Source organism: Gavialis gangeticus, unplaced genomic scaffold (genome assembly GCF_001723915.1).
Source record: "Gavialis gangeticus isolate Ggan-Ray unplaced genomic scaffold, GavGan_comp1, whole genome shotgun sequence".
Taxonomy (NCBI): Eukaryota; Metazoa; Chordata; order Crocodylia; family Gavialidae; genus Gavialis; species Gavialis gangeticus.
In genome coordinates, this window is record NW_017729000.1 from 6,529,235 (window position 1) to 6,550,401 (window position 21,167).

At 44.9% G+C, this 21,167-nt stretch overlaps 1 protein-coding gene across 2 annotated transcripts in view; it reads left to right on the top strand.

Moving 5' to 3' along the window:
- The first annotated feature begins 10 nt into the window (after nt 1-10).
- Nucleotides 11-21,167, top strand: part of MGAT4B (mannosyl (alpha-1,3-)-glycoprotein beta-1,4-N-acetylglucosaminyltransferase, isozyme B) — a 70,197-nt gene continuing 49,040 nt past the window's right edge. The window contains exon 1 of one of the 2 annotated variants that reach the window (XM_019506165.1): nt 11-151. In XM_019506165.1, coding sequence (XP_019361710.1) covers nt 55-151 — 97 coding nt within the window. In that variant the 5' untranslated portion in view covers nt 11-54. The remainder of the gene's footprint in view (nt 152-21,167) is intronic. The other variant, XM_019506166.1, reaches the window with a different exon arrangement.

A 21,167-nucleotide genomic window follows, 5' to 3' on the forward strand; every position in this document is an offset into this window, starting at 1 on the left:
CGGAGGCCGGGCCCGTGCCTGGGACATGCGGCCGCTCCCGCCGCGGAGGAGGAGATGAGGCTGCGCCATGGCACCGTCCTCACGCTGCTGCTCGGCTGCCTCTGCGCGCTGCTCTCGCTGTCGTGGTACGGCGCCTTCGGCGGGCACAAGGGTGAGCGAGCCCCGTCCCTTCCCCGGCCCCTCGCCCTCCTTCCTTTTTATCTTGAATGCTTCGACACCCCTGTCATGGCTGCACCCCGCTTTCGTTCAAAACAGGAGGGGGGGTTTGTCCCACGGGAACAGGGACACGCGTGGGCTGCCCTCGCGGCGCCGTCCAGTGTCGGTCGTGTCACCTGCGGGTCCAGGTGGGGCCGGCGCGGTTCGGGTATGGGGGGGGGAGATTTGGGAGGAACCAGTGCGCTTGACCCGGGCGACCTCTGAAACGGCCCGCAGCGAAACGTGGGCATCCTCGCGCCAAGGTTTGCCAAGAGACGTTGGTCAGTCGGTCGCGCTCGGGAGGGTTTCTTCACGGGGCACGATTTGGATAACATCGAGCCCGCCGGGCCGAACTCCCATTTGTTTCCCCCCCTTGGATGCTCGGCGTTTCTAACAGCATAACAGCCACCTTTCCTTAATCTTGTCCCTCGCCGCTGCGCTGACCTGATTTTTACCGGCCTAGTAGAAAAATGACAGTGGCTGTTTCTGGCCAGGCCAGCACCGACCTTTCATCCAGGCAGCGAGTCCGTGGTCACTTCCAGCTCGTTTCACTGTTCAGAGTCGTGAAAGCCTCCCCCCCACGCCCCGACGGCTCCCCTCGCACCCCCCTTTCAAGTGTTTCTTTGTTACTGTTGTAAAATTGCTTTTTGGTTTTTATTTTATTTTTTTGCTTGCCATCAACTCAAAGGTTGTGCTAAATGTTTCCAACCCCGTTTAAATCTCATTATAAGCACACCTCCCTACAGAGCTCCAGATAAGATGTTTGAGAAGTATCTTGGTGCAGGAGTGCCTACAGCCATCGCAAGGGCTGGATATTACCGGCAATGTTTCTCTAGTAAAAATGCCTGCACGGCCCCTTTTGTCGTATGTGTTTTCAAGCCAAAATGCTAAACCTCGGGGTAATTTGCCTGTGCGTCTGTGTAAAAGAGCGGTTTAGAAAGCTGCTGAGATGTGATGGGCGCTGAGCTGTTACTCTCCCTCTCTTCCCCCCCACCCAAAAAAAAAAAAAAAACCCCCACAAGAAAGCGAAGCTCCAGCATCCCTCTGTATTGGGAGAATAACAAATGAAGATCTGCTGTTTCCTGATGCGGGGCTGCCAGGCTTAAAGAGCAGCTGTACTTTTACAGAGGTATTGCAGGAAACAACTTGTAACTTCTCATTTAACTGTACTCATTTTAACCTAGACTGCATCATAGCTTATATCAAGGCACGTGAAGAAGATAAGTGCTGCTTGTACCACTTGTCAGAGTCAGCCACAGGAGAAACGTGAGCGCGAGAATCCCCCCTGCCAGCTTAGGGCCGTCTTCATCCACACCGTCCCAGTTCCAGCAGTGAGTTTGTTCCTTGTCGGCAACATGGCCACCTCAGCTAGTTACAGCATGCTTCAATTCGTGGCCGCGCAGCAGGTTTCCTGCTTGTACCATTGTGTTTGCAGGTTCACACCTCCAGTGCTTGTATTGTGGCATGCTGGAGAAGCCGGACACCTGCTACATAATGTCTCGAGTGGGGCTAAAGCAACTGCAGGCCACACATGTACATGAGACAATGAGCTCTTGGATGCTTTTGCACTCAGAGCTGGGAAGAAGAACTGGCCAAACCAGTTAAAGACACTCCCGGGAGGGTGTCTGTGCATCTTGCTGAACTGGTTACAGGATCACAGCCCCCAGCCAGAAGGGGCATTAGCTGCCATGCTTACTAACCAGGCTTTAACTGTGAGATGTGCAGACATAAACCCTCTTTAGCTCTGGTTAGACACGTGATGGGAATAGTATGTAAGAATAAGGGGGGGTTGAAAACTAATCTCAGCTACCCTCTTACTCCGTTTGCATCCCGTGATACATGTGCTAGATGGCACTGAGCATAGCAAAGCACGTGGCTGGCTGTTGAAGTTCTCATTTGGATTGTTGGGGCTCTCTAAAGATTTCGTTATTGGAATCCTTTTTCTCCTTTCTCTCTTTCCCTACACCAGCAGTTCCCAATCTGTGGTACAGGTACCACCAGTGGTACACAGACAACCTGTCAGTGGTACATGTTAACAGATTTATTATAATTATTTTATATGACAAAAATTTGCTGGTGGTACTTAAGGTTGTATTGTTTTAAACTGGTGGTGCACAATCTGTCAGAGTTTGGAAACCTCTGCCCTACACTGTTGGCCCCGCTCAAGATATAGGGGAGAAAAGTGGCCATTTTTTTTTTATTTTATTTTTTCGAAAGACATGCCTGTTATGCTCTTCTGATACAGTGCTTTGCTGGCCATGCATCTGATCCATAGGGTAACAGATGCTGTCTGCTCTTCTGCCATACAAGCTTGATTTACTCTGCACATCAGGTTCACATTAAACTGCAGTTAACTTATTTATATTTTATCGAGCTTTCCTGCAGCTCAGCATCATCATGGAGAATACCTATTGGAATTGCAAGGTTTCTTGGAAGAGCAATCTGCACCCTGAGGGAGAACTGCTTGGATGGGGGCAGGGAGGATCATCAAATAGTTGGTAGCAAGGAGTCAGATAATAAATAATAGCTCTAAGGGGAAGTGTCACTGAAGGTTTGCTTGAGAATCCAATTGAAGAAGGTTTTTGGGTGGTTTGTTTTTTTTACAACAAATAAGCAACAGGGTACAGGGCAGATTTCTTGCCCCCATTTCCGCCCCCCTTCTTTTTATTTTCCATGTCAGCTCTTTCAGGTTTTTTTCAGTTCCTTGTACATCTTAGTTCTCCATTTCTGTCCACCCGCCCTGAAAACCCCATCCTGTATGCCTCATCAGATACTTGTCTCTTCTGGTGTCTTACTTTCTTCCCTCTTTTGCCTCTTTGCTTCTGGTCTGGTCATCTTTGCCTTTTGCTTTCAACTGATCAAAGAGCTTTGAGCCCTAGAATATGAGAAGCAGCCCTATACAGTCCCTTGTTTTTGTTTTAAATCAGGATTTGTTGGCGGGCAACAGGAGTAGCTCCTTTAATGCAAACCTCAAGTGTAATCTAAGAAAGTCATGATTTTGTACTAGTTCAGTCTATCCTTATTTATAACCATGGTAAAGTCAACTGATGCAGGCTTTGGCTGCACTTATCTATACTTGGTGTTTGCACCCCCACAAGGCTTACAGGCTACGAGCTGCTGAAACGGGGATAAAAACAGGGTGCTAGTGCATGGTGAAAAAAAGTATTACTTATTATCCTGTAGGAACATCCTGTCCTGCTGTCCTGGAGGAGACAGAAGGTCTGTAGTTTTGAGCTGGGATTCTGAGCCAGGGCTTAGTACCTCAAATGAGCCCTGCTTACCAACATCTTCTGTGGAAGTTTTCTTGCTAGCCCTCGTTGTTAAATGGGAAGAGCAGCTTGATCACTATAACCACTCTGTTTCTGTTCTAGCTTTTATTTTTGTGATAGAAGAAAAGGTTGTGATTTAGTGCCTACATCTGTCCAGTTTTTCCAAGGCTTTCTTTTAGTATTGCAAAAATTGAAGAGCTGCCTCTAGCACTTCAACAGCAGTAAGTACCCCACCCCCCTTTGTACAGGACAGCCTCCTGGAAGTTCAGATGGGGAGAACAATTTTTCATGCATTTTTCATGTCTGAAAGCATTTTTTTGAAAAGAAAGTTAAGAAACCCCCTTAGAGACTTGCCCATTCACGTGTTTTGTTGATGCCCCAAGGCTGTTCTCAATGAGTGGCCTTCATTTCCATCCCTCTCCCCGCCCCTGTTGCTTGAGAAGTGTCCAGCTGTTTGTGGATGGTGTGTTTCTGCTAATTCCAATAACTATCACTGCTTCTATTCATTGGGAAAGCACAGATGATGGCAGGGAGCTTTCAGATGAGGTTGAACGGGGAAACAAAACTTAACTTTGGAAGGAGCGTGGCAGTAAGCAAAGACATGCTGGATGGTTTAATAAGCTTAATAAGTAGCCTACACTTGTCTACTCTCTTCGAAAGAAGTCTCCTGCCTGTTGTCTAGACTTTTTCTCCAGGAGACTGCAGGATACTGCTGGTAATGATTATGCAATTAGGAAGAAGCAGGATAAAGCTATCCAGGGTACTTCATGTCCAGTTCTGACGTCAGAAGTCAGGCAAAGGTCCTCGCCTTGTTCTGTGGAGTTACTATAAATGCAGTCTAGAGAGTTTAAAGCAGAGAGGCTCTCTCACAAGGCTGTTAATTGGATACTGTTGATATTTATTACACATTGGCACAGTTTGTCCACTGTATCGTGGATGCTGTAAGTGTCTAAAGAGCTTGCAGTGGGGTAGGCTCGGGGACAGTGTTTGCGGGGGAGCATAGGAAGCAAATAGACCGGAGCTAGGTTTATAATTCAGACTGTGGTTCAAAGCGCGTGCTTGCTAGGCAGTTGTTGCTGTGCGTGTCTTGCAAAGAATAGAAATTGGGTAGAGCACCAAGTTCTGCAGAAAACTCCTCCGAGCTTGTGACAGAGTCTGTGTAGACATGAACACCAGTCCTCTTTCTAGGATTGATGCTTGCTGCACCACTAAATAAATGGGTGGATGTGTCTTTCATTCAGTTCATGCGACCTTCCTCTCCATTTTCATCTATGCTCCCCAGTGCACGTGCACATATGAAACTGCAAATGCTTATACTGGTCTGAGGCCTTGTCTGCACTAGGGGTGGGCCATAATTGCGACCCTGGTGTTGTCCCAGGTATAGCTGCACCAGTGGGTTATCCAGGATAGGCAGGGTAATTTGTGGCAAATTGTGACTTGTACCAGGGTAGCTTTGGAACTGGTGTAGACGAGACTGAAGAGTTTGTTATCGTCAGTGGTTTTCATGAGCAAACACAGTGGATCAAAAGACATATTGTCATATGTCACAAAACCAGAGCCACGCTATCCTCTGCTAAGGGGACAACTTCCTTGAGACTGCAACGCTGAGAAGGCTGCTATTAAAATGCATGGCAGGCAAGCTGTGCGTGAGCAGCTCTGACAGCCACTTCTTACTCTGTGAGATGCCTATCATAACTCATCCTTGATTGATGTCTCGGTTGAAACAGGATTTGCAAAATGATCTTGCATATGATTTGACCAAACTTAGCTTGGGACTGCCATGTTGCTGTCTACCAATATGCATTTTTCAGATTAGATATTCCTCTGCTTGAGGTCCGCTGTACTTTTGTTCACCTGCTTTCCATCTTTGGTTTATGTTGGGTGTTCTCCTTTTACTTTAGTTTCGCCTTTGTGTCTGCCTACTTGCAGTTAGATCTGTGAGTAACATACTGGTGTCTTGAGGGGTAGCGGAGGCAGAGAAGGGTGGCCGGGTAGGTGCCATGCTGTGTGTGGGTTAAAGAGGCTTGAATTCAACCCCCTGTTCTGCTACAGGCTTCCTGCAGGTCACATGGCCTCTTTGTGCCTTGGTCCCTCACTTGCAAAACAGGGATAATTTCACTTTCCTCTTCTGCCTGGGCATTGTATAGCTAGATTGAGAGATGCTCAGATTCTGGGGCTAAAAGTTTAGGGAAGCATGCAAATACATTAGAGAAAAGAGGTAACAAGTTAACCCTGCCATAGCCAGCATTTCCTTTATCCTGTTTTGTACTAATTCATTGGATTCCACTTGATTCATTTAAAAGAAAAACATTGATTTGTGCTAATATCTTGAACATATATTGATTATTCACTTAGTGTTTAAGGTAAAACAAATCCATAGTTTGCTACCTAAAGTAAGCTTGCCAGGCAGCTCTAGAAATGTTCTGAAGTCTGCAGAACTGCAAACTAATTGCATCAGTCAGTCATAGACCTGATAAATCACTGTTCTGTCCCAGAGTGTGGGGAGCAGTGGGTGACTGCAGAACTTTTGACTGTCCTTTATTAAATTTACCGTAACGTGCTATAAAGTGACTTACAGTCATTTTTTTTAAACCATTAGTGAGAGGTATTTTGTATAGGCAATGGAAACAGCATGACAAATGCCAGTTCTGTAGTGTATTATTTGCATGCACTTGGTGTGGTTTATAGGTCCTAGTCGAGATAGGAGATATCTAAACACACAGTCCTTGTCTCAGACCTACTCTAAAATGGACTCCCGTCCATTATAACCAGAAATGGAGAGGAGCATGGGAGGTAGAAGGAGAAAATTGTGATAAGTGACACCGTTCTTATAACAAGCTTCACTCAGTTCTTTTTCCTAGTAGTATCCTAGAAGAGCAGTTCTTTTACACTACTATAGAAAGATACTGAATTTGATGCAGCATAGAGGAATGAATTTCAAGATGAGACCAGAGGAAGCCTAAAGATTTTGAAGTTGAAGAAGGGATCCTCCATGAGGGGGGATGTCTTTCCTCTGTTTTGATATAAAATGAGCTCCAGGTAATGTATGCCTGGAACCATGCAGTGACAAAAAATCCCTAGAGACATTTTTAGTTAAAATTCAACCATTAAAATTCCCTGTAGGTTGGGTGTGGTTGATCAATTTTGAAGTGTTAGATGGGTTAGAAGGGTGTGTCAGTGTTGGGGAGGGGGTGCAGATATATGGGTCAGTCTTGAAAGATGTGAGGAAGGAAACAGAGTCTTCTGTAGATACAGTCCGTCTCCCCCCTCTCCACTGGTCCCCCACATGTACTTTCTCTTCCCAGTGACGGTGTCTGCACCTACTGCCTTGCTTGCATATTGTATATAGTGTACACCTACTACCACAAGGGAAGGAACTTCCCATTATAGGATCGCAGTCTTTTTTTTTTTTTCCCCTTATCCTCACCAACCTTAAACATAACAGTTTCCATCACAGAAGATCTTGCTTCTGGGGAGAGAAGGAACCGGACTGTTCAGATGTGGAAGGTGCACATAGCATTACAGCTTGTGGATTTCTGTTGTGAGTGAATGGCTAGCAGTTCTGGTAGTGGAGGTCTGTGCAACGTAATGCTTTGAAAGGGACCAAAGTGAGGTGGTGGGGTGGCTTTATGAACAGGTGCTGGCTGATGGCAAGGATGGAGGGTAATTTTAGGTGGTGGGAGAGTAAGGATCTATTTGTCATGGCCTCTGCCTTCCTGTATAACAGGTACACGGAGATTCAGGGATGTGGATTTGGGGAACTGTTGCGTTGTACATTTACTAAGTACAGAGGTCTAGTAGAACAGAATGTGCTGCAGGTTATATAAATGGTCACAAACCACCTCCTCAACCAAATAACAGCTTTAATGTAGAGCTTGGGAAACTATGCAGTCTCCTGCTTCCATCCTCCTTCTGGGGTGTTGGTTTATAAGGGAAAGGAAAGGAAAGGGGTCTACCATTGCAAGAGAATATGGTATGAAATAAACCGCTTTGTGATCATTGAGATGAGAGATTCTGGCTTAGCATGTTAAAGCAGCAGGATGCCAACTGAAGAACTGGAGCTGCAAGGTTATTTGGGGATGAAAATAGAGAAGAAAAGCTCTATGCAGACCAAACACAGAACAACTCTACAAAGACAGGACCTGTTTCCACATGTCTTTCAGTTACAGGAAAAGGCAGAGTGAGATCTTGGGCTGAAGCCTAAAACGTTGCTTTGCAAATATTTTAAGAGCATTTTTGTGCTGTAAAATGCTACACCTGCTGCTGGTGTATTAAGTGGCCAAATATTCATCCGTAAGGTTGGTCCAGGTAAGGTGAATGTGAAGCGAGGTTATCCGGTTTTAAATTCCTGAGTAAACAAGTGTGAGGGTGTTCTAGAAAGTCCGTCCCAGAATCTGGGTGTCTGGCAGGCATGTGGAAGATAAATTATTGGGATGCTGGGGAAAAAATGAGCAAGAGGTGGGTAGGAGCTAATGAAAGCTTCCTTGTGATGCACTGATGTGCAGCATACTAAAAGCAGATGCCTCTCCCTTCTGAGTCCCATTTGTAGCTGGTTGCAGATTTCTTTGGCAGTTCTTTGGGGGCTTGCTACCTATGCTGAGATCCTGGGAAACAAGAGAACTGTATTTCTTTAGCTTTATTTTTTGAATATACTTTTATTGGTTAATTGATAGTTAATTTTGGATTTCATTTTTAGCAAATTGCCCCTTGATCAGTGAAGCAGGATGGGGGGTAGTAAGGTTGTCATGTAGATAGAAGTTACTGATCAGATTAAAGGATTATGGGAACTATTCAAATACACAAAGTAAGGCTTTAGTCCAGTAAAAGATGTTGCCAAACAAACCTAGTTTCTTGGATATTCCTTGGACTAGTTTGGCTACAGCAACACTCCAGTGCTAGTAAAACAAGCAAAGAGCTTTATGGCTGGGGTTTGAGGGTTAATCATGATAAAAACACAGAGTTCCCAGAAATCGCATATCGAGCACTCTTAAAGTGTTGTCCCTTAAAGTCTATAAAATATAATACAACTTCTTGTTGCCTTTATTGGAGGGTAGCAAGTGCAGTATTTCTGCCCCTCACTGTGCGTTTGTATTTTATAGAGGAAAAAAGAGACTTTATATAATATGAATATGTATATCATTTTAAGCCACCATTTAAAATCTGATCATCTCAAGCTGAACACATGAAGCAAAAAACCCCAACCCAAACAACAATTGTAGGAAAAAAAGACAGTGCTGTGCCTTTGTGACAAAATCAGGTACTTGAGAAGTTGGAATTAGTCTGGCAGCATCTGTGTCCTCCATCCAGTCATGCAAGGTACAGTACACAATCTGCATACCTGTTTAACTAAATAGAAGCAAAATACATTAGTGTAGCATAACATTTACATAAATTAACTATATTAGAACTCAAGAGTAAATTAAGTTTCTCCATTATTCTTATCTCCCTTTTATCCATATTTCAGGTTCTGCTGAATCGCATCTTCAAGCCCAGTTGTTGCTCTAAGACTTTGTCTACTTATATCATTAGAATCATATTAGCAAACCACTGTACTTAATCATTGTTGTTGCTGACTGGGTATGACGGTAGTTACTTGGCCTAGAAAGGACAAGGAAGGCATCAGGATTGCATCTGTGGAATAGGCAGGGCATCAGAGCAGTTAGCTGCATTTCTTAGAAAATTTGATCTCAAAGGATTCTAATCCTCTGCCCAAATTATCAAAGCTATCTTTAAATAGTACAGTTAGCTTCATCTCTCTAGGGTCCCTGGAGCTTTCTGGAGCTCAGGTTGGATCTCAAGACAGCCTGTTACTTGGATTTGCAGAGGAACATGAACTGCTTTTGTACAAGTTACTTGTCACAACTTTGAACAGTCACGCAGCATCATACATTTGCTCCAAGGAAAAAGTGTGGCACAAAGGCATTTGCACAGGGCATAAAAGTTGTTTGACATTCAAGGAAACACTAATAATATTGTGGGATGACTTGCTTGAAATAGGCAGGTTAATAATAATACTCGCATAGCTCTGTTCATTCAAAGTGGTGTCCAGACAATAATGACCACTCAGTAATTGTGGCTTGGAAACCTTTCCCAGTGCCTCCTAGGGTAGGCAGAGGAAAATATACCCGTGCTACAGTCATCTGCTCTCTGAAATCCACACTCTTGGCATTATGAAAGAGTAGTCATTGTGCACATGGTCATCAGTTGTTTTTGTTTTTTTAAGCATTGCTGATTTCTAAGGCTGAATGAATAGCAGAAAACTAGGACTGTATTTGGTGTGAAATACCATATATTTACTGAACTACGCCTGATGATCATAATGCTGATTTAAACATTACAAAAAAGTCCTCAACAAAGTGTTTTAGCTAACATTGGTAAAATCCAAATAGGAATATTAAGGCTGGCAAAAGAAAACCACTTAGTAGCTGTTCCCTTTGTTTTGTTTTGCCTGCTTCCCTTTCCTGTTTAATCACTCCGTTTTCCTGCCACAGATCTTAACATTTCTTTTCCGGACTTGCCTTGGGTGTCTGATTTCCTGTTTCTTACCCTCGGTGCTTCTCTTGACCTCTGTCTCTTCCTCTGGAATCTTTTCTCACTTCCCATACTCCACAAAATCAATCTCCTTTTCTTCTATTTTTTTCCCCACAATGGTCTCTCTCTCTCTTTCTTCTCATAATGCTTTCTACGCCTCCCTGGCAAACTTTACAACAGAGCTTATCCCTGCTGGCTTCTGGTACCAAATACAGCAGGAGGGTCAGATGATGCTGGGAAAGGGGAATATGTTGGGGTTGTTCAAAAAGGCTGTTCTCAAAGGCTCCATCTTCTGTCTCCATCTCCAGCTAACAGGCTTGTGACATAATTGAAACCCAGATTCCTTTTCTTTCCTTCAACAGCAGGCCCAGTTCTTCCTTCTGATCCTTCACCTGCCCCAAAGGGTGCTCCAGGTTAAACTGCTCCTATTGTTTTTCAGTATTTTAGGGGGTGATATTGGCCAAAACTCTGGCTAAGAAAACGTGACACTTGTCCTCTCTCAAAAGTGTTCCCTCCCATCCCCACAGAAGCAAAAAGCTGTTCTGGACCTTGGATGACATTTACCTACAAAGTATAGGATGGGGTGGAGGGAAATCCTTTCCAAAGGGAAGAAGGACTCCACTTGGCATCCAGGCATAGGCAGTGGTCAGTCCTTGCTGCCTGCTATCGGCAGAGCAAAATTCAGTCGAGCCTCTTTGCAAATGCATCTGGGGGAGTCTGTTAAGCATTTCTGCACCTTGCATACAGCTGCATCATGAAACTTTAAAAACTCCTTTATGCTTTAATCAAGTGCCATAGCCTGGATGCTTTCACTGCCAGCACCTTAGCTGTTGCCTCTCATGCTTCATTTATTACAGGCCATCCATCAACAAAGATGGACCTGAAACTCTCTCTCTGCAGTTCGAACCCAAATGCTAGATCAGCAGTGCAGCCCTCTGTGGCCTTTGAACCGTCAGCTGCTTGGGATAGCTGCTATAGTAGCTGTGAAATCCTGACTCGCTTCAGAAGATTCCTTCTCAGCCTAAATGATCAGTCACTGAGCATCTGGAATGTGGGAACCTCCAGTGTCAGGGTGGTGGCTCTGCATGTCTGATAGATCAAAACCAGTCCAGTTGCTTGATACTCCTGCTGTCTACGCTCTTAAGTAAAATAAAAGGGACTCTTGGGGTTAGGGATTATCTTTGTTTGCACAGTGACTTGCACAATGGTGCCAGGTCCCTCAGCAATGCAAATATCTCTGTGAAAAAGGAATCCCTCCCCCATAGATAGTTGAGTGGGACTATTGCATCTCTTCTGTTTAACTTAAGGACTTGCCCTCTGTGTTGATATAGTACACAGATGGCTAGTTATCCCAGATCCTGAGCATGTTAACACAGCACAGTACTTTGCAAGCAGCTCGCTTGGATGAATTTACCTTTGCAAGAAAGTGCTGTATCTGTGATGGACAAGGGGGATTTGCTATACAGGATGAAAGTGGTGCTGAGCATGAAGTACATCCCCCTTGCAGAGTGACAGTTGCTTTTTGGAAAACCATTTGCAATACTGTGCTGTTTGCAGCTGAGGTAAATGAAGAGAGCGAAGGAATAACACTTTTAGCTAATAAAGCCATTTGCTGACTGCTGGGAGCAGGAATTAGAGTAAGGAATCTATTGAAAATGCAAACATTTGGATATTATTGAATGCAGGCTTCTTGATTCGGATCTTTTGAATCCTGTCTGCTTCCTTGTTCTAGTAACTTGCATGAGGTAGCCATTCTGAGCATGATCATGGACAAAATCTGATGAAGGGTGAGTATGTGGAGGAGAGGAGGAATCTAATTAGAGCTGGGTAGTGGGGTGGCTGCTTATAGGTCAGTTGTTTCATCAATGGCTGGTTCCATCCGGTCTGTCTCTTATTAGATTAGTTTATTGCTTCTGAGAGCACCTCTCCAGTGAGCTAAAATATCTCATGTCACTGCAAGTATTTGATTACTACTGAAATATTTCATTTAAATGGAGAATGTTAATATTTATTTTGTACTTTTATCTCTTTATCTTGAGTGTTGATAAGGTCAGTGAAGGCCTTGGTAACTATTTGCTGGCTTTGAAGGTAATGATTTAAGGGGTCAGGTTGCAAAAACAAAATTAAAATGAATAACTTATCTCAATGTGTTTACCAAAAAGGATGGAGGTTGTAGTGCATTCGTTGGAGCTAGTTACTGCGTGAATATGCAGAGACCTTAGGAGTCCTTATGTCTTGAAAAGAACAACAAAACCATTGCCAATATTTGCTTCCTACAACTGATTACCGATCCGTAGAGAAAGACGTCCTGCCTCCATTCAGTAGAAATGGCCAGATTCTGCACGGTCCAAATAAGAGTGGGATTAAACTTCTGACTGCTTGGTGTTTCTCTTTACTGTTCCATCTTCTGTCCTAGCAGAATTGTTGCTATCTTGGTCCAACTTTGCCGGTGGGGTTATTGGGGAAACCTATGAAGTGGACTGTAAATACATGATGGTTCTGGTGTTGTATAGCATAGTTATTTGGAGAGGGGGAAGGAAAGAGGGAATATTCTGTGGTATTTGTATGCTAGTAGAGAAGTTTGTTGGCATACGGTGTCACATCTTGCTTTGGGGGAGGGCGAGAAATTGAAAAGCTTCCTCTGGGAGTTGAGAGTAATTGGCACCTGCTATCATTATATCTCTCTTTTCTGTATTACTTGGTGTAAATAGAGCTATGTAAGACAACTCTCTCCTGGATACCATTACAGGGCTGTGAAGCATGCCTGCTAATCATCCACGTGCTAATACGAGGTTCCATATACAACACATCTCAAATTTTGAATGCGTTTCTAACAGAAAGGACAGAGCACTTTCCTTATTGTTCAGGAATACCTTCCCATTACTGTACTGATTTTATTTTTCTTACAGTGGATCACAATTTTTCCTACACAAGATCATAGGTGCAGTGACACAGTCAGTGGCAACTACCTTAAAGGCAATTTAACATATTCCCTGCTTGCATATTAGAGTAGTTATAAGGAGATCTCTTTCTGATACAAGCTTAGGCCCCAAAGCAAGGTTTTTTGATGGCTGCTGAATGATCTTGGCCTTATCAAAATCTTAGCTTGCATCTTTACATACATTTCTGGAGTTTATAAAATAACAGGCATGTGTTGAGTGGGTAATCTTCAGTAGCAGCAAATTCCACAGTCCAGCTGTCCACTGCATGGAGCAATTTGTTTAATTGATTCTAAATGTTTATGCCCTTCATTTTCATTGTCATCTTGTTCTTGCAGAAAACAAAAAAAAAGGCAACAGTGAGTAGGTTTTTTTTCAAGGCCCCTTATAAATTTGATTACACAGTCTATTCTTTCCAGTACCTTCCCATTTAAGCTGAAAGACTCCATTGCATCTCCTTTCCCATCTCACTTGGGGATGGTAGATAGCCCCCCATGTAAAGGACATGTCATCCATTTGTGCGGGAAATGGAGGACTCAGATTTACACTGGAGATACTGATCCTCAGATCCCATTCAGCGCTTCACTTTGCCAGGGAATGTAGGAATCCTGGTGGGGAGGAGAAGGGCACTGCACTTAGCCTTGGAAAGTATGTAATCTTTTCTTGATACCACAGCAGAAAGATAATTCCAATTGGGATTGAAACAGCACAGGGCAAATAATGCTTGAACAATCCGCTTATCGTATTCCAGGACACGGATGAAACCCACTAATGGGATAAAGAGGGATCCAGATAATTATCTCAGCTGCATTAACTCCTGCCCTTTCAGCAGGTTACTTTTGCTTTGACATTACGTTCATGTGTCTGAAATGTTAATGCTGACTAGATATTTTCACAAACTAGCTGGTTACCTGCTACTAATACACTGTTATCTCCCCTTTGGGATCAGTTTGCCAAAGGGCGGGCAATTATTTCGGGCAGAGGCCGCTTACCCAGTTTTGGCGAGCTGTCAAGGGCTGCGTGGGTAGCCCCGGCCTTTGACAGGTGCCCTGCCCCCTGGTCACCATCTTGGGACCAGTGTCCCAATGTCTTGGGACCAGTGTTCCAGGGCCAGCACTGATGGGACCCAGAGCGGGGCGCAGGCTGGTAGGGGTCTGTGGAGCCAGGCTGGGCTGCAGGGAGAGGTGGGGGAGCTGGCCTGGCTCCATAGAGCCCCTGCTGGCCAGGACCCTGTACTCCTGCCGCCTTGCTTTGAGCCCTGCCAGCACTGGCCCCGGGACACTGTGGTGGGCCCAGTGTTCCCACTGACTCCCGCACCCACTCGCTCCCAGTGCCCCCCCAGCCCCACGGTACAGGCTGGGGGGCAGCGTGCAGCCTCGACCCTGCCGGCAGGGAAGGAGCTGGTGCTGAGCGCGGGGGGGAAAGAGGCCCCTCCCCCGCCCCGTGGCTGGCACTCCCTGCTGCAGCCGCTTGCAGCCCGCGCTGGGCTGTCCTGAGCAGGCACAGGCAGCCCCAGGCAGGCTGCGAGCAGCTGCAGTGCGGGGTGCTGGCTGCGGGGTGGGGCAGGTGCTGCTTTTCCCTGCGTTCAGCACTAGCTCGTCCCCTGCCTGGGATCCTTCCCTGGCCTTCCCCCACACCCCCTTACCTGAGGTATTGGTGCTGGGGCAGCCATGCGGTCCCAGGCCAGAAGCCCCTGCTGGGTCCTACTGCTCCTGGCTCCTGTCATTTTTGACAGGAACCAAAGACAAATATTAATTTTCTAGGGGCCTCACGGGCTGGATAGAATGGCCTCACAGGCCAGATCCGGCCTGCAGGTCGTATTTTGCCCCCCACCCCTGCTTTATCCCTACTTGTGGGTCCCAAAGAATCAGAGGATTTGTTCTCAGTGCTGCACTGAGCATGGTCCTGCCTAGACAAAAGGCTTGAGGCAATGTGTGTTGTCTGAACAAAGGTTGAGCAAACAGCTGCTCACATTAAATGAATGATCCAGTAGAGCCAAGGCTACATTTATGGCACTGGGAGCACATTGAGCAAAGGTTTGGTGATGAGTGTTTGGAAGATATTGCCATCCCAGCCCTTTTCTACAGCAGAGTCAATATAGGTGATGAAAGGTTTCTTTACATTCTTTGGTCTAATGTTGTGAGTGGTTTATTAAAAATACAAGGGCAGAATTGTTGCTTGAAAGCCTGTGACTGAAGAGCTGTTTGTACCATTGGCATGTATGGTGTGCAGTTGCATGGTGCTTTTCCCCAGTGGTCCTGTTCAGTGCACAGGATGGCTTTGCGGTCTGAGAATAAGTTCACTACACAGATGAGCAGTGCTTTTATTTGTAAGACCCATCTCCCATGCATCATGGAAGCTGGAGAGTGTGTAGGGGATCATAGGGAAGGAAAGCATGGTCTTGTGCCATTTGATTGCCATCATGAAGACCTGGTTTCTTCCTTATGCGTAAACTCTGTAGCTCCAAGAGGTTGGTCTCTGCTCTGTGCAGCCTTGGAGGCAGACCAAACCAGTTGGGAGTGGTGTGGCTGCTTCTGGGAATCTGCCGTTTTTATCTTCCTATTCATCTTCAGGCAAGCAGACTGGCCCCTCCCTGAAACAGAACGCATTTTAATAAATTAGAGGGAAGGGGGGGATGGAGAGACAGGAAAAGTTGTATTCTTTTTGAAGCCCGGTCTCCTGACTGTGGGAATGAGGTGGCAGAGGGGATTTAATTTCTCACTATAGTCACTAGGAAGCTGTGGAAAGACAGAATCTGATTTCACTGCATGCACCCAAACAGCAGTTTTACAGCCATGTAACTGCCAGTGTGAGCTGTTTTTCCACAGGGCACAGTTTCTCTCCCTGTGCAGCATGCAGGTTCCTGGCTTCTTGGTACCCCAGGTTTGTTTGGTTACTCACCCAGGAAATGGGACCCAAGGTTTAGTTAGGCCTTCTACTCAGGGAGGTTTTGAATCTGCATATGTGCAGCTTCCCACCCTAATGCTCTCACCACCAGGCCACTGGCTAGGTAGTACTTAGAGCCCTTTCAGGGGCTCTTTTTGAAGCTGAGCCACCAAACCTTGTATTTAATAGACGTGGGAGGTAGTGATCGCAGATGTTCTCCTCAGTGCAAATTCAGTGGTACCAGAGGGCTTGGCTGTAAATTACAGCTTTTTTGGTGTGTTTAGGGTGATCGCTGGTTCTGTGCAGATATGTCTCTTGGTCCATGGGTTCCCTGTATATGGTGGTTTGTATTTTACCATTCTGGATAGTGATCATAGTGTCTAAAAAGGAAATGTTGGTGCTGGAGTATTCAAGAGAGAGTCTGATGGAGGGGTGATGATTATTGAATCTGTGATGGAAATCAATCAGAGACTGCAGGTTTTTGGTTCAGATGATGCAGATGTCATCTATACATCTCAGGTATAGCATGGGTTTGATGGTGCAGTTCTTGAGGAATTCTTCTTCCAAGTGGGCCATAAGAGGGTTGGTATATTGAGGGGCCATTTTGGTGCCCATAGTCTGGAGGAAGTGTTGGTTGTTGACACTGAAGTTGGTACGTGTGGGGATGAAGTGTACAAGTTCAGTAATATCTTGAGGTCATCTTGCTCTTGTAGATATGTAAGGCAGGCTTGGATGCCATCCTGGTGTGGGATGTTGGTATATATGCTGGTAATGTCCATGGTGGCTAGGAGGGTGTTGCTGGGAAGGTGGTCTGTCTTCTTTCTTAGGTCTGTTGTGCCTTGGAAAAAACTCGCTGTTTGGGAGACGAGAGGTTTTAGGATGGATTTGATGAAAACTGATATTTTTTCTGTGTAGGGTTCCATGTTTGGAAATCATTTATAGGCCTGTCGGGGCTCCCTTGTTTGTGGATTTCAGGGAGCATGTAAAAGGTCCCTGGATTGGGTAGTCGAGGGATTAGGGGCTGAAGTTTTTCTTGTATTTCAGATGGAAACGATGTGATGGTGCTTTTGAGTTTTGAGGTGAAAAGGGTAGTTGGATCTTCCTCTAGTTTTTCATGGGAGGTAGTGTCAGAGAGTTGTCTTTTGGCTTCTTTTATGTAGCCTTCATGGTTAAGGATAACTATAGCTCCTCCTTTATCTGCTGCTTTTATTACTATTCGGTAGTTGGATCTTAGAGCGTCTACGGCCCTTCTCTCTGAGGGGGGAGAGGTTGTTCTAGTGGTGTTTCTTGTTGGGTATTTCATTGTTCATTCTTTCTCTGAAGCAGTCAGTGTAGCAGTCAAGGTTTGAATTTCGTCCACTGTAAGGTGTCCAATCTGAGGTTGCTATACAGGAGGATTGTTCTAGTTAGGCTTAATTTCCTTTTGGCTCTGCAGCGGTTAGCAATTTCCTACCCTGCTGAAGTGTCTCATCTGGCGGTTTCTCAGGGGCAGAGGCATGGATTGACAGGTATGAATAGAGCAGGCCTCTGGTGTTGTAGGTATGTGGACCTAAGTTCTTCAAGAGAGGACTTGAATAAGCTTTCCTGATCCTTGCCTCTGCCACAGAGCTCCTGTGTAGTGCTGGAAACTACAAGGTGCTTAAAACACATACTTCTTGCAAACTCTTGCTATCCATATTCTCTTTGCTTTCTGGGGTCTGGTTTGCACAAGTGTGGGACATTCACTGTTGCAACTAAGGTCAATGGTATTTTGTGCCCTGAAAAATAAGGCTCTGAGCATTTGTTCCTGGTCCTTACATCCTTAATTAGGATCATTAGGAGGTTTTTAATTAAAAAAAATAAAGCAATCCTTTACAGTCCTTTAACTTCTGGGTAATTACCTGTCTGCTTAGTTTTAAATGAACATGGTGTTCTGTTCCCCAGACTTGCCCTGACCTTCTATGCACTGTTTTTCTTGGGTTTTGTTGTTTTTACTATTAAAGGACTTTCCAAACCCTTTTTGCTGATGGCTTTGGTGATCACCTTGCATCAAACTTTTTAGAGCTCTTCATAAAAGGGGCTATGTAAATGCACGATTACAATCAGCTCTTATGTGAGAGAATTCAGTTTCAGGTGGGGAAATAATGATCCCCTTATTCGGTATTAATACAAGGAGAAAACTACTGATAATATGAAAAGAAAGGCAGAATTGTCTCTCGGTAGAATGTTAAAGCTTTCCATGAAATGTTAGCTTTTGAAAGAGCTTGTATCCTATTCTCATTCCCTCAGTGTAAATCCTGAGTAACTCCATTAAACTCTGTGAAATTATGTTAGGCTTATAGTGGTGTAACTGAGACCAGAATAGTTCTTCTGCTGGGGCAATGCAGTCTTATCAAGCTTCAGTTTGAATGCAGAGCTGTGCTGGCAATAGGCTGCTTTGGTTCAGCTTTTTTAGTAAAGATTCTCACTTAATGCTAGAGACAAAACCAAAAAGGTTTGTTTTTTTTTCTTATTCTCCATTGTTAACTTGTTAGAAGTGAATTAATTCCTCTAGAGAAATAGAAAATACATCTGCAATGGTCCAGACTATGTGATAAGGTTGTAGTTAAAGCATGGGTAACAGGTTAGTGGTGAACAGGATTATACAAATCTTGTCTTGCAAAATAGTTGTTGGCAAAGACTGAGATCTGTACACTTCTCATGTACCTTTAGAGATCTAGCTGTGCATTAGAACAACTTGTATATGAGAGTGCTGGTCTGTACATGGCAAAGGCACGACTCAATCAACCCAAGTCCTGCTGTGTTATTTCAGGCCGATGGTTGTGTTCCTGCTGTAGCGTAGAGCGCAAGTCCTTTATGCGGGTACATAATTGCATTTCTGGAGAATCCTTTGCAGAGGGCAATATTTATGTGGTATTGTTACAGGAAGTAGTTGTCTGTTCTGACCTCATTTAGGTGTGAAAACAGGCTGAAGTAATCTATGCAAAGCATGTAGGTTTTGAGAAGCATTTCAGTTAAACTCCATCAGGACTCCAGCTCATTTTGTGATGCCCCCAAAACCTGAAAGCTGACATCCTGCCTTTGTTTTCGAGCTAAAAATGTGCATGTTCACAGACCACAACCATTCTCCTGTGAAATATGAACTATCGTAACCAGAAGGAAACAAAATTCAACATCCTGCTTGCCATTAGGCAACTTTGAGGCAGACTGCTCTAACTTTTATCTGAGCGTAATTGGCACAAAATGATCTTTTCCAACTAGAAGGTCTTACCACACCTTTCAGCTGTCCTGTGAAATATGAATTTTAATTTTCACCTTGGAGAAATTTTACAATCTTTGAATTCTCCTATGCCTAAAGAAGGGTGAATGTGCCCAAAATAAAGACTTTTTTTTGCAAATATCTAGTTGGTTTAACAAAAGATATCACCTCTACCATGAGTTCTGAAGACATGCACCGTAAGAGTCATGTTGACCCATTAAATGTTGTTTCTTGGCCAAAAATCACAGTGGTTTGATTTCAGTCTACTGAATGAAACAAATCTGGAAGTTTTAATGCTATGGTCAGTGGACAGTACTGGTAATTTTTAATTTGGGGTGTCTAATGTGCTGTTGCTTGTGTTGTCTGATACCCTCCTACTTGTGTTTCTGTAACTGCTGGGTTGTCAGAGACTGGCTGTGCCGGTTGTTTTGCAGCAAGGCAGTTTCGTAAGGTGGAGTCATTTGCACTTTGAATGGTTGGGCCACAACTTCCTGTGGTTCAGCTGGAAATTTTGTTACCTTAAAACCAGATTTTTGTCAGGGGAGGGAGGAGGGTGGAAATGAAGCAACACATGTGAAAGTTGAGTGCAGCTGGGTTAGGGAGGAGCTGCTGTATCGCTCGCACATTGTGGCAAGGCATCTTCCATCCCACAGATTGCTGGAGTGGCCAGGATGATGTTGCCCTCTACAACTTTGTACAGGATTAGTAAATGGGCCATACTTCAAAGGCACTTAAGCACCAAAAGGTGCAGGTCACGGTGGTGGTAGTATTACCTAGCTCCTATATGGGGCTTTTTGTCAGCATTATCATCCCCATTTTACAGATGGGGAAACCAAGGCATGAACAAACAGAGTCTAAAATAGGCATGGGGCTCAGCAGGTGGGCGTTTGGCACTGTCCCGGACAGCCATGCTCAAGCAGCTCAGGTGTCACAGTCTCATTAAAATCAAGTGGGTTAGGGCACCTTGCCTGCCAAGCTGCCTATGAATATCCTGCAGGTGCCAGCAGCACCTTTAGAGACCCAAGTGCCCTTGTGTAATCTGGCCCCTGGGTCTGGCAAGCAGGGGGAGATCGAGAAGCAAAGCATTCAGTGAGATGGAGGAGTGCCTTGGTTTGCTTTGCTCTGTAGTGATGCCTTTGGTGGGGTGAGGAGGAGGGCAGAAATGAAGCAACACTTGTGAAACCTGAGAGCGGCTGTGTTCAGGGAGGAGCTGCTGTATCACTTGGGCCTTGTGATAAGGCGTCCTCTGTCCTAGGGAACAGCATTTACTGGGTTAAGGGGAGGCCGCAGGCATTCTCCTTGGGCTGGAAAGCTGACACAGTACAGGGCTTTTGAGGGCACGAGGAGAGCAGGAGGGGGCACATGCTAGGAGTAATGGCAGATGCTAAGAGGACCCCCTGGGGAAGGCAGCAGTGTTTCATGGTGCATGTCAGAACCTCATTCCATTCAGCTACATTTTCTACAGCAAGGCTGTTGGTTTGAGACAAAATTACTTTGGCAACAACTGTCTTGGTGCACAGATGTTACAGGGAAGCTGTAGTTGACCATTATTCACTTCAAGGTTAGTCTGAGCAAATTGATTCCCCCATTGTGTAAACCTAGCTGGATTAACGAACAGAAAGATAGGAGTTATAGGTCACAGTAGAATCTGCTGCCACGGCACAAGATTGAGATACATTTTTGTGCCTTTGCGACACCTCCCTTCCTACTTGTAAAAAGCTCCTTTATTCTCTTGTAAGCACTGGGTAGGCTGGGCACTGTGACTTCAGCAGTGAATCATCACCCTCATTTCTGAAAGTATTTTATAATTCTCAGATGCTCCTCCAGTAATGTCCGAAGGGAAGTTAGTAACTTGAAATCTAGGCAGTGTTTTAAAAAACTGACTAAGCAAGATATCTGGGGCCACATCTGCCTGTGTGCTCCTCTGCTAGTTTGTCGTCTTGCGTTATCCACCCTTGTCTTGAGGAAAGACCTACGTAGACTGCCTGCATAGCTCATAGCATGGAAGAATTCTGTAATACTTTGAGTTCAGCGTACCCTAGTTTGGTACCACTGACCAGCTGGCCTCAGCAGTTAAGTCGGACCTTTGCAGTAGCACAGCCGTAGGTG